The sequence below is a fragment of the Mixophyes fleayi genome, chromosome 7 (genome assembly GCF_038048845.1).
Source record: "Mixophyes fleayi isolate aMixFle1 chromosome 7, aMixFle1.hap1, whole genome shotgun sequence".
Taxonomy (NCBI): domain Eukaryota; kingdom Metazoa; phylum Chordata; class Amphibia; order Anura; family Limnodynastidae; genus Mixophyes; species Mixophyes fleayi.
The window spans coordinates 12,626,742-12,639,574 of record NC_134408.1 but is presented as its reverse complement, the minus strand read 5'-3'; the positions used below and the strand labels follow the sequence as shown (position 1 = coordinate 12,639,574).

General features: G+C 42.4%; 1 protein-coding gene across 1 annotated transcript; it reads right to left on the bottom strand.

Moving 5' to 3' along the window:
• Nucleotides 1-5,644: 5,644 nt before the first annotated feature.
• Nucleotides 5,645-10,573, bottom strand: LOC142097341 (nmrA-like family domain-containing protein 1). Its single transcript, XM_075179095.1, has 5 exons — nucleotides 10,465-10,573; nucleotides 8,664-8,902; nucleotides 7,199-7,448; nucleotides 6,389-6,579; nucleotides 5,645-6,055 (listed from the first exon to the last, which is right to left on the bottom strand). The coding sequence occupies exons 1-5, from the start codon at nucleotides 10,502-10,504 to the stop codon at nucleotides 5,876-5,878; spliced, it is 900 nt and encodes a 299-aa protein (XP_075035196.1). The 5' UTR covers nucleotides 10,505-10,573; the 3' UTR covers nucleotides 5,645-5,875.
• Nucleotides 10,574-12,833: the final 2,260 nt, after the last annotated feature.

Sequence of the window (12,833 nt, the reverse complement as noted above, 5' to 3'; positions counted from 1 at the left end):
CGGCGCCGTTAGGTCTGTTATTGCTTCTCCCTATACATCGAAGGGAGATCACTGGTAAAATCGCTTCTTTAATGTGTAAAGATTTTTAAATATTTTATCTATTTAAAAAAAATAATAATATTCTCACTAAGTCAAACTGAAAACGCACATTGCTAATTCCTGTGCGCAAATGCAGCTACCTGTCCGTCAAGCGTATTTCAAGGAGCGCGCCCACTTCACAGACTTTGAAGACACCCTCGTGAAATGAATCTGCCCCTGGTTTGGCGGGTTGGCGCACAGGCCTTCTCGTACAACATCAGTGCCCGACTTCATAAATGCTCTACAGAATGAATGGGCACAAACTCCCACCGAAACACTCCAAAATCTTGTGGAAAGCCTTCCAAGAAGAGAGTGGAAGCTGTTATCACTGCAAAAGGGGGACCAACTCCATATTAAAGTATATGTATTACATATACAGTGTCATTACAGTCCCTGTTGGTGTAATGATAAAGTGTCCGAATACTTTTGTCCATCTAGTGTATATCTAATCTATTGCATACTTGCCAACTCTCCCGGAATGTCCGGGAGACTCCCGCATTTTGCGAGAGTCTCCCGGGCTCCCGGGCGAGTGTGGAAATCTCACGCATCTGGATAATTCTGCCCACTTCCTAGTGAAGTGGGCAGAATTAAGTCCCAAACGCCACGATTCCCGGTGAATCGCGGCATTTGGTCCAAAATAACGCCATTTTGGAGCCCCGCCCCCCGTTACGCCCACCTCCTCTGCAGCCTCCCGGATTTGACCAACAGAAAGTTGGTAAGTATGATCTATTGTGTTTGCATGCAGCATATACTTGTTTACTTTCTATTGATTGACAGCTGGGCAGAAAACTTGCAATCTCATCCTAACTAAGCATCCTACGCCAACAATCAGCCATTGTTTGCAGGTTTCTGTACATGAGGAAATTATGGAGAGTACGAATCAGCCATAAATAATGGAGACGCAAGGCTGTTAAAAACAAAAGCTACTGTAAAATGCAACATCTTCCTTGCTGCGGAAGGTGCACGGTTTATGTGACCCAATTGTCAAATCAGGTGGCTTTACTGTACTCTAAGCAAAACACAATATACAAAATTCTCCGCTAGTCACTTCAGTTATTATCCTTGCAGAATTAATTGATAAGAAGGGTGTTTTTAAGCCTGTTTAGCTCAGATAAATACAACAGCATATTAAGTGTTAATTTCGGGAGCAGTAATATTTTGCAGTGGGTGAAAGGGGTAGGAGGAGCCGCACGAGGAATGAGCAGTATTTTCAAAATTGTTCCACTAAATATTGTCCAAGATCTGTGTTCAGGAACCAAACTCTTTTGCGCGTTTCAGAAATTGAACTTCCTGGGGCTGCACCGATTCCATTAAAAGTGCATTGATTCTCCTGATGTTCTGCTGCAGGTGTGTTTGTTAACAGATGTCGCTGGATAAAATTGATCTGTTGAACCCAAGGCTACGTCCACACAGACATTTATTCAGACGTTGGCAATGCTGGAACGAGCAAACATTATTCACATTCTATTTATCTGCACACTGTAAATAAAGCTGCTTCCATGTACTTAGCCTAAGGCTGCGTCCACACAAATATATTTCCTTGTGGGCAGAGTAATCTTGAACACAGAGCAACCTCATAAATAAAATATTATTGCCACACTCCTACATGCAAATTCATTACCCTGCTCAACTGCACAGTAGAGTAAGGTCACTATACTGTATTCAGTCTTTATCTTTTGCCCAATTTAGCTCCCTAGTTTTCGGTCAGACAGATTATTTGCAGCACAACATACTACAGTCATGATCAAAAGTTTTGAGAAGGACACAAATATTATTTTTCACAGTCTGCTGCCTCAGTTTTTATGATGGCAATTTGCATATATTCCAGAATGTCATGAAGAGTGATCAGATGATTTGCAATTAATTACAGTCCCTCTTTGCCATGACAATGATCTTTATCCCCAAAACTGCATTTCAGCCCTGCCACAAAAGGACCAGCTGACATCAGGTCAGTGATTCTCTCGTTAACACAGGTGAGTGTTGACGAGGACAAGGCTGGAGATCACTCTGTCATGCAGATTGAGTTAGAATAACAGACTGGTAGCTTTAAAAGGAGGATGGTGCTTGAAGTCATTGTTCTTCCTCTGTTAACCATAGTTATCTGCAAGGAAACACGTGCAGTCATCATTGCTTTGCAATGATGACTGCACGGGCTTCATAGGCAAGGTTATTGCTAGAAAGATTGCACCTAAATCAACCATTTATCAGATCATCGAGAAGTTCAATAGTTGTGAAGGCTGCTTAAGGGTGCCCAAGAACATCCAGCAAGCACCAGAACGTCTCCTAAAGTTGATTCAGCTGCGGGATCGGGGCACCACCAGTGCAGAGCTTGCTCAGGAATGGCAGCAGGTAGGTGTGAGTGCATCTGCACACACAGTGAGGCGAAGACTTGGAGGATGGCCTGGTGTCAAGAAGGCCAGCAAAGAAGCCACTTCTCTCCAGGAAAAACTGATGTTCTGAAAAAGGTACATGTATTGGACTGCTGAGGACTGGGGTAAAGTCATTTTCTCTGATGAATCCCCTTTCAGATTGTTTGGGGCATTTGGAAAAGCCCTTGTCCAGAGAAGGAAAGGTGAGCACTACCATCAGTCCTGTGTCATGCCAGCAGTAAAGCATCCTGAGACCATTCATGTGTGGTGTTACTTCTCAACTAAGGGAGTGGGCTTACTCACAATTTTGCCTAGGAACACAGCCATGAATAAAGAATGGTACTAAAACATCTTACAAGAGCAACTTCTCCCAACCACCCAAGAACAGTTTGGTGACAAACAATGCCTTTTCCAGCATGATGGAGCACCTTGCCATAAGGCAAGAGTGATAACCAAGTGGCTCAGGGATCAAAACATCCAAATTTTGGGTCCATGGCCAGGAGACTCCCCAGACCTTAATTCCATTGAGAACTTGTGGTCAATTCTCAACAGGCGGGTGGACAAACAAAAACCCACAAATTCTGACAAACTCCAAGCATTAATTAGACAAGAATGGGCGGCCATCAGTCAGTATGTGGCCCAGAAGTTGATTGACAGCATGCCAGGGCGAATTGCTGAGGTCTTCAAAAAGAAGGGTCAACACTGCAAATATTGACTGTTTGCATAAACTTAATGTAATTGTCAATAAAAGCCTTTGACACTTATGAAATACTTGTAATTTTACTTCAGTATACCAGAGCAACATCTGACAAAAAGGTCTACAAACACTGAAGCAGCATACTTTGTGAAAACCAATATTTGTGTCATTCTCAAAACTTTTGGCCATGACTGCATATTTCCATCATTATTCATGCACGTGCTTACTCCTATTCTAAAAAATAAAAATAATTGTATTAGATTACTATCCTATCCATGGACTACCATGCTCTTCCAAACCTCCTGAGAGGCTTGCCTACACTCATCTCACACAACCTGCTGTACCCTCTTCAATCAAACTTTCATTCCCAAAACTCCACTGAGACTGCGTTGACTAAGGTAGTCATGATTGTACCACTGATAAATTCAAAAGGTCATTACGCACGTCTATTCCTCCTACACGTCTCGGCTACATTTGACTCTGTTGACCACTCTCTTCCAATGCAAACACTACGTGACATAGGTCTTCAAGACACTGTCCTATGCCGATTCTTATCTTATAAAATCGCTTTTTTAACATTTGTTTTTCTGAATCCACCTCCTCTCCGTTTCCTCTATCAGTTGGAGTACCACAAGGCTATGTACTAGCCTCTCGCCTCTGTATGTATAAAACTTCTCTTGGAAAGCCTATAAGCCACTTTGAATTTCAGCATCATCTCTATGGAAGCAATATCTAAATTTATCTTCCTCTCCGGATCTCACACCATCTCGGCTGGCCCTCGTCACTGAATCTTGGATGTCCTCTTGCCATCCGAAACTCAATCTTTCAAAAACTAAGCTAATAATATTTCCCACCAGACAACAGAATCTGCCCCCTTGATATATCTGTGGGCAACACAAAAATAGACCCTACACCTCAATCTCACTGCTTAGGTGTCATGCATATTCTTCACTCAGAACTGTCCTTTGTTCTTCACATCCAGTCTGTATCCAAATCCTATTTCATACATCTAAGAAGCATTACCAGAATATGCGCATTTGTCACACAAGCCACTGCAATACCTAATACATGTACTCATATCTCGCATTGAGTATTGCAGTTCCCTCCTTAGAGGCCTTCCCCTAACCACCAATCTTTGTCTATTACAAGTCTTATTAGTGAAATACATACAAGAATAAAATGAATAAAACTTTGAATTGTAGAAGTGCATGGTTTACTCTCCAACGCGCGTTTCGCTAATAGGCTTGGCTTTTTCCCCCATTGGCTCTTTAAACCATTAACCATGCCTCTTAGAAGGTCATACATAGAGACGTTTCTTAGTAACAAGGCGTGGTTAATGATTTAAAGAGCCAATGGGAAGGCTGCTTCAGTTTGCCTTAGACAAAGCCCATTAGTGAAACGCGCATTGGAGTAAACCACGCACGCTGCCGACTAAACTTTGTTATACATCGAATATAAGCTACAGAAATTAATCACCACTAATGCACTATAGAAAGTTTATAGAATATTAGCTCCAGCAAAGACTGTCACACTTACGCTCCAGTGGGCAGAAGCCTTGATACTCTGGTATTCTGATCGTGGCAATCAGTCAGACAATCATATTACAGGGTTTATAATTGGCAAACTTAATGATTACATTATCACTTGGGATAAAGTGATCAAAACATTCCCCAGTGTCATTCTAACAAGGTATATTAATATTGGTGAATATTTATCCATGTAATAGTTATACAAGCTGCATACCCAATGAGATAACAAATGCAGTAGTCTGCTATAATAACACAAGGCTATAGAGTGACACCTGGGCTCAGAGAAGTTTACGAAGATACCCCCTGTCTATTCAACCAGAGATCCAAACTATATTCTTAATATACTATGAAAGGAAAGTAGCAACCTGAATACAAAACTTTCTACCAGTCTGTTGTATTGGATTTTGGATGATTTGTATGTTGGAGTCTGAAAGGAGATCATCATTACCCATACACAATATACTTAGCAGCAGTGTAGTATAGCAGGTGGTCTGCTATTTTTAACAGAATCCTTCAATTCAAAAGTTCATTCATTCATTCTTGTGTTTATTTATTTCACTAATAAAACTTGACTCATGCAGAAATTTAAATTCACCAATTTAAGTTGGTCTCTTAATGTATACCATTAAAGTTATAGTCTATTTTAAAAAGTCAATGAGTGCCCCACTTCACATATTCTCTCTTTGTGGTTTAACGGTATATACTTCATGTGAAGGTGCACCTTCCCTTTAGCAATAATATATATATATATATATATATATATATATATATATATATATATATATATATATATATATATATACATATACACACACACACACACACACACACACATATATACATACACGACTATAAACCAAACATTGAATTATTAATATATTAAAGGGATTCTGGATTCACCCAGTGCAACACAATTAACTGATTTAATGCCCTGGGTAATATGTTGACACTAGGTAAATAAATGTTAATAGTTGACTTATTGTTTTGTTTTATTAATAAAATCATCTCTATAACATGGTTTACAAAAAAACAACTGGCTCCGACCACAGGTGTTATTAGTGGTCAGGTAGACAGGCACCTGGGTAAATATTTCAGTTTACAGAAGCCTCAGTGCAACATACATGGTCCAGGGAACGTTGTATCACATAGGACATAATAACCAGTCTTTTCCTATACCTCTCCAGGCATTGGGGAGGATTCATTTACAGGTCCTTAAAAAAATCTTTGTTCTGCTCCATCCACTCCTGGAACTTCTTGGCTTTAGGGTTGAGTTTGAGAGTGAGCTCTATGTCCCGGTCGGGTTTCATTATGTAGAAGCGGAACATGTTGGCCAGTTCACCTGCTCCTGGGAAGCCCAATTTCTCGTAAGCCTCAGGAGGAACCTGTAGGTAAAGTATAGATTACTAATAGACAGATTTCAGCCAACTACCTCATTCTTCATTATCTCTCGGTAATTATCTGCAGGGTGTCTCTTCCACATGACATAGTGGCGATGACGTGATCACCCAGAGACACTAGGGGGTATATTTACCAAACTGCGGGCTTGAAAAAGTGGAGATGTTGCCTATAGCAGCCAGATTCTAGCTGTCATTTTCTAGACTGCACTAAATAAGTGACATCTAGAATCTGGTTGCTATAGGCAACATCTCCACTTTGTCAAACCCACAGTTTAGCAAATATGCCCCCTAGGAACATCTTAGATCACTAATACTCACTTTAGCATCTTTGATGGTCTTGCCGGTGATTTTTGACATTATTGCTGCAAACTGCTCCACCGTCAGCTTCTCTGTGCTGAGCCCGATGTCTTTGCCTGTGTATTGTGACGGAGACTTCAAGATACTGAGGACGACAGGACCCAAGTCTTTCACAGACATTCCATCCAGCAGTACGTCACCCATGGGGATGGCTGGAATGACAGTTTGAGAATACATATGGGTACTTTTCACAACAGAATTCTAGAACAGGAGATCGTTCCTTCTACTCGTCCCCTCCCACCTCCAGTCCTCTCCTCACATCATGACACTGTCCCCGTCACAGAGCATTTCTGACCTGTCCTTAATTAATTGCACAAGTGGATGGGTCACCGTCACACAGACCTAAACGTACTTGTGCTGTTGATCAGATTGGCTCCAGGTTATTTTGTCCATGTCCACCTCAGGGAACATTATGGACAAGCAGGAGTTGAACGTGAACTACAATAAGGTGCTGAGAACCTAGTCAAATGCACCTTTATGAAGAACCACTTTAGTGTGTTTGACCAGGGTCTGACCACCTTATTTCTATTCAATCTTCAACTTCTGCTTTTCCACGTGTACCTGATTTATTGGCCAGGTAATCAGAATGTCCTAAGCATTCCAGACACTTGGCCACGTCCTCAATCCACACAACCACGTCCCCAGCGCACCTTTGTCACTCTGAAAGTATGAGGATTGTGGGGTGGAAAGGTATCTTGTAGAGGTTTCTACAGAGGAGTCGTTATGCCCCATTTTACCATGCACCCACAAGACATCACCCCAGTGTCATACCCAGAGAGTAGCCTTCTCCATCCTTGTTCTTCTGGGGCCTGAAGAAGGTCAGTAGGTTCTCATAATAACAGGGAAGTCTCACACTGGCCATAGGGACTCCAATCTCTCTGAAATATTCCTCTACTTCCCCTTTGCCATCAAAATGAAGCACGTCCAACTTCCCCCCAGTCAGCTTCTTCACGTTCTCCAAGCCACTGAAGACCACAAACGTCAGGCCAAGTTTCTTGGTTAGATCCGCGATCAATTTCCCCTGGAAAGAAGAAAGACCTACGTCAATTATGGAGTCATTTTATGCCACAAAAATAAATGAGGTGTAATTGAAAGGGGTTGAAGTAGAAAGATGGAAATATCTTCAGTGACAGATGGCCTTATCAGATCAAGTCATTATTTTAAAGCACACTTGTCAACTTTAATTATTCTCCTTGTTTTTATCTAATGTAAATATTGATAAATACAAATATTCTTGTTATTGGACTTTCCTTAATTCCTATGGTGGGGCTAGTAAGACTGTTTGCAGAGTTCACCATTTACTAGAAGACCCATTGTGTCTTTTCTATTCAACCAGAATCACTTTATTTTCTGCAAGAGCGCTCCTGTCAATCTTATTGATAGCTCGATGGCGTGGCCTAGCGGCATGGGACATGTGTGACGTCATAGGGGTTTCACAAACAAGCAAAAATATGGCAGAGCAGGCAAAAAGCCCTAAAATTTGCTTATGGACTGCAGAGGGAGATTTTATTTACACTCACTGTGCTAAGCATACTGATGGCGGCCTCTGTTGGACCCCCCCCCCCCCCCCACACACACACACGGTAAGGAAAAGCAAGTTCTCATATAACCAATGATGGAGTAAAATGTAAAAATATTTAATCCTCATTTTCCTAGAACATAATCTTAAAGATTCCTCAGTTTTGGCAATTGACAGAAAGCAGCATGCTGCTTGTCATTGTATTATATGTACACCTTGCTCTCACTAATCTGTTACAATGCCATTGTGGTTTGGATTATATCAGATTAAGACAGAGGTTTGTCACATCACCATTCTTCCACTGCTGTAAAATCGGAGATTAAAAGGGAACTCCTCCTGAAGTTAAAGCTGCACCACTACCTACTAGATACCTGGTACTAACTTGGTGATTCCAAGGCTGCTGCTAAGGGAATCACTATGTTTCTAACATTGGTAAAACTGACAGCAAGTTCACATTAACAGCTGTTCTGTCGATCACGGTTTCCTTTAAACCTCCCGGCTATCAGTCAGGAAGCCATGCTTTACAGGGACCAGCATCTCCCAAACTAAGAGGGTCCTCAACATGGGACCATCATAATTCCACCAGTCAGAGGGAGTTGTGTCAAGGCCCGGGTGGAGTTGCCCTTTAACAGCCGGAGACTTCATAAGAATAAATACAGCTACGATGGTAACCAGCATTCCTCTATGATCACAGCCAGATACCATGGAGGCCTTTACCTGGGCAACCTCCTTTTCCTTGCTGAAGTGTTCCCAGAAGTTGGTGACCAGGAAAGCTCCATAAGCTCCGGTTAGTGCGGCCTCCAGACTCTTCTCATTGTCCAGATCTGCGGACACAACCTCCGCTCCGGCCTCTTGCAGCTTCACAGCCGCTGGCTTGCTGGTGTCCCGAGTCACCGCCCTGACGGCAAAACCACCATCTTGTAGTAGAGCGTCTGCCACTGACCCACCCTGAGCTCCTGTGGGAGACCGCGATAAGCAAATAGTGAATGCCATGAATAAGTCACAGGAGAGATACTAACAGTCACAAATATATACCAACAGATGGCCTAGGCGCCCATTCAAGTTGAAGATGAAATGAGAACGGACACCAACAGGACTTAATAAAAACACAAAATTGATTTATTGTATGTCAATGCATTTTGATTCTCACAGGAACCTATTTTAAGATGCCTTAACTAAACTACATTAGGACTGAATATATTTGATTGGAGAGGAATATTCCTCTAAGGCTAAAGAGCTGACGGTAGAACAATAAACTTACATATATCTAGATAAAGTTACAACAACAACTCTCATGCTAGATATATATTTGTGAATGTTACAATGAGGTATTTTCAGATCATCTCATCTTGCAATGTAAGGCTTCATGGTCCTTTAAATGTCTCGAGAAATAAAGGAAACGGGAATTGGATTTGGCATAAATAAAGTAGAGGAGTGTGGTCAGGAGGATGTGAATTAATAGACAATATCAGTCTCATGTCACCGAGGCTCATTGTGCTGTCAATAAACTATACATCAGCTGCCAGATGAACCTTGGAGGGGAGCCATAAGGATCTTACTTTGCTCAGTGACACGTATGCTTAAGGCAAGACAGACATGGCTCAGAAGATATGTGAGCAAAGACTCACTGACTTGTGTGTACTGTGCGGGCAAAGCTAGTATCACCCGGGACATTAAACTGAGTCACCTGCCCACAGTGACAAGTCCAGTGTTGCATTCTGCCCCTCAGTATCTTTGTACCTAAGGCAGCTGCCTCTACTGCCTTCCCCTAGCACCAGGTACATAAAGAGAAAGGAATCAGTTAAATCTAGGTGATCTAGTCCTGCTTTTGCAAGACATTCTCACTTCTCAACTCTGATTTAAATTAACAGATTTTGAAACATATTAGAATATTATAAGCTATGCTATAATGTATATATCACATACATTGAGCTATATCTGTCAGGAGAATGTGAAAGCTGGAACTCAGGAATTATATAAGAAGAACATAGGAACTGTGCAGAGCAATCAGCAGTAATGATCAGTGCAGGTGGGGACTAGTATTAAAACAAGTCAGGGTCTCCCACGCCCAGTCCTCAGCTTCCCTGACAGTGCAGGTTTTCCAGATATCCTTGCTGGAGCACAGGTGTATTCATTACTGACTGACAATGTGACAGTTCTACAGGTTGTACTAATTATTTCACTTGTCAGCTGGAGAACCTGCACTGTTAGGGGGCCCTGAGCACTGGGTCTGGGAAACCCTGAAATAAGGAATTCTAGAAAGGGGGAGCAATAGGAAAGCTGCGAGATGTAGACAGGAGATAAAGTGTAAGTTTTTGTATGGTAAAGGTGAGCAGACAGCACAAGGTTAATCAATGACCACACACTGTAATCTGCACACACAGACATGGCTTCTTACACACTGCCTGCACCTTGCAGCACCCTTCTGTCTACCCCCCTGACCTGTACCTCTCACCCACCACCCCTTCCCCTCCACTCACCTGTGCCTCTCACCCACCACCCCTTCCCCTCCACTCACCTGTGGCTCCAAATACAACAATCACTTTTTTCCCAGACATGGTGGATGAGGCTCACTGGTAGCAGGTACTGCAGGAATAACACAGTCAGCAGAGGAACTGGTTTTATAAGGCAGCCCTGGGTCTTCCTCCTCCCCTTACTCCGTTTGGTCTGACTGTCATTATGACTCAGCAATGTACACAAAGGACAGCCTCAGGGGGGCAGAGGTTAGGGGGAGAGTGAGACAGAACCCAAATTGCCCCCAAGACCTAGTGAGCCCCTTCATGTCATGTAATAAGCAGTCAGCAGACAGTCACTCCAACCCAACAAGATGAGCTGATATGTATCCTATACTCATTACACTATCTCTAAGATAAGCAATCTAACCATAGATTGCTACACTCAGAGATATATTTATGGCAAAGCGCAGTTATTATATAATATGTCGGTTCCATATAAATAAAGATAACTTTTAATAAATAATTATAATGGCAGCCAGACATTGGCTTTAATTTTTTATACACTCTAGAGAAATGATCGCTTGAATCTGATTGGTTTCTACAGGTAACAGCAGCCAATCATGTTCCAATCCAACAGTTTTCAGGAGTGTTGTCCTTTTTTTAACAGTAGCAGATAGGATGGAGGAAAAGTGTCTCATGAATGAACGCCAGCGGAGAATAACACACTTAATGTCGGCTCTGTAATCCTCTCTATTGATGTGGATTGGGTGAAGTCATTCCACATGAAAGGTCACCTGGATACACTAATCCTGTTCTCCTTACAGGTGCCGTGTAGGTAACTGATACCTAGAAGTCAGGGATTATACAATAGACTGACAAACGTTACTTGTATGTGAAACAAGGATCTGTTTTTCCTTCTTTGTATGTTCCCCCAAATTATTGGTGGTTTCCTGTCCTCAATATTGATGGGGTGTAGCTATAATAAGAGGACTGTCACAGGCATATTTGGGAGTGACAGGTATGTTTATTAATTGGTGAAAAGCCCTATTGGTGCCGTTAGATTACCGCTTCGCTCTATACATCGAAGAGTGATCGCCGGTGATATCGCTTCTTTTATGTGAAAAGATTTTGAAATATTTTTATCTATTTTAAAACTTCTTTTTTCTCTCACTAAGTCTAACTGAAAGCACACATCAAGTGTATTACAAGGAGCTCGCCCACTTCACAGACTTTGAAGACACCCACGTGAGATGAATCCGCACCGTATCTGGTTGGCGTATGCTCTGGAAAATGCGCACAGTGCAAACAGTTTATCCGCGGCCCAGTATGGATACCCTGGCGTGATTTAGCATCACATTGATGGACCACTAAACATTACCCCTTTGAAGAGTCCCACGTTTAAAGAATCTGACCCAACTACAAGTCCAAGGGGGGGGGGAATACAGCTGACAGCGAGGTGCAGATGGTGCTTAGTGCAATGTACTCCTGAGCGCACTTACGGTTATCACACCAGAGGAATCTCCGCTTATATCCCCTCGTAACTCCCTTGGGCGGACATTACCGTGGGGTCACATCGTGTGAGGCTCTGGCGGCCCTTTGTGGCTAATTGAAGAGTAGACAGAAAAGACGTGTTGGCCTTTTACATTAATCTCAGCCCCCGAAGTGGGGCGGTATGTGCCGGTAATGGCATTTCTGTGCTCCACAGCAGATGCTTCCTAAGCATCTGGTAAATTGTTGGGACCTTCTGTATGTCAGAGTGGGGGGAAGGGGGGAAGTGCACTGGAAAGAAGGTGGGGAGTGAGAGATGGAGTTACCTTGGATGAAGATAGGGGTACATGGGGAGTATGGACAGATAGAGGAAAGGAGATAGAAGACAGAAGGAAGAGGTGAACACAGGAGAGACGTTAGAGAGATGTAGGTACATGTACAATAAGGAAAGGTCAAGTAACACGAGATATGGGGGATAGGTGGAGGGACACGGCACTGGGGGACACTGGACGGAACCCCGACATCATATAATAAGTTCTATATTATACTACATAGTGTTAAAAAGTATCTAGAATCAATTTTCACACTGTCAAATTCCCTACAGCTTCTGGGGACCTGGGCAGCCCCCCAGGTCCTTGTCTCTCCACATTTCCATACCAGCACTTCTAAATTCCCACTTCAACCACCGATTAAACTGATGACCATTAAATACTATTATTAAGTAAAGAGATTTTCCTTTCACGGAGACTAGACTACAATAAACTAATTATAAGAATATGTCCACAAATAATGACATAAACATTACATTGTAGCTCTATGTTTGCATTATTTCAGGAAATGCTAAATCACTACAAACAGGTGGTATTTTCTGCTGTATCACGGCACCTAGACAGAAGGTCTCAGGTAAGGCAGGAAGAGTCGGTCCGACCGGTTTAAACGCCTT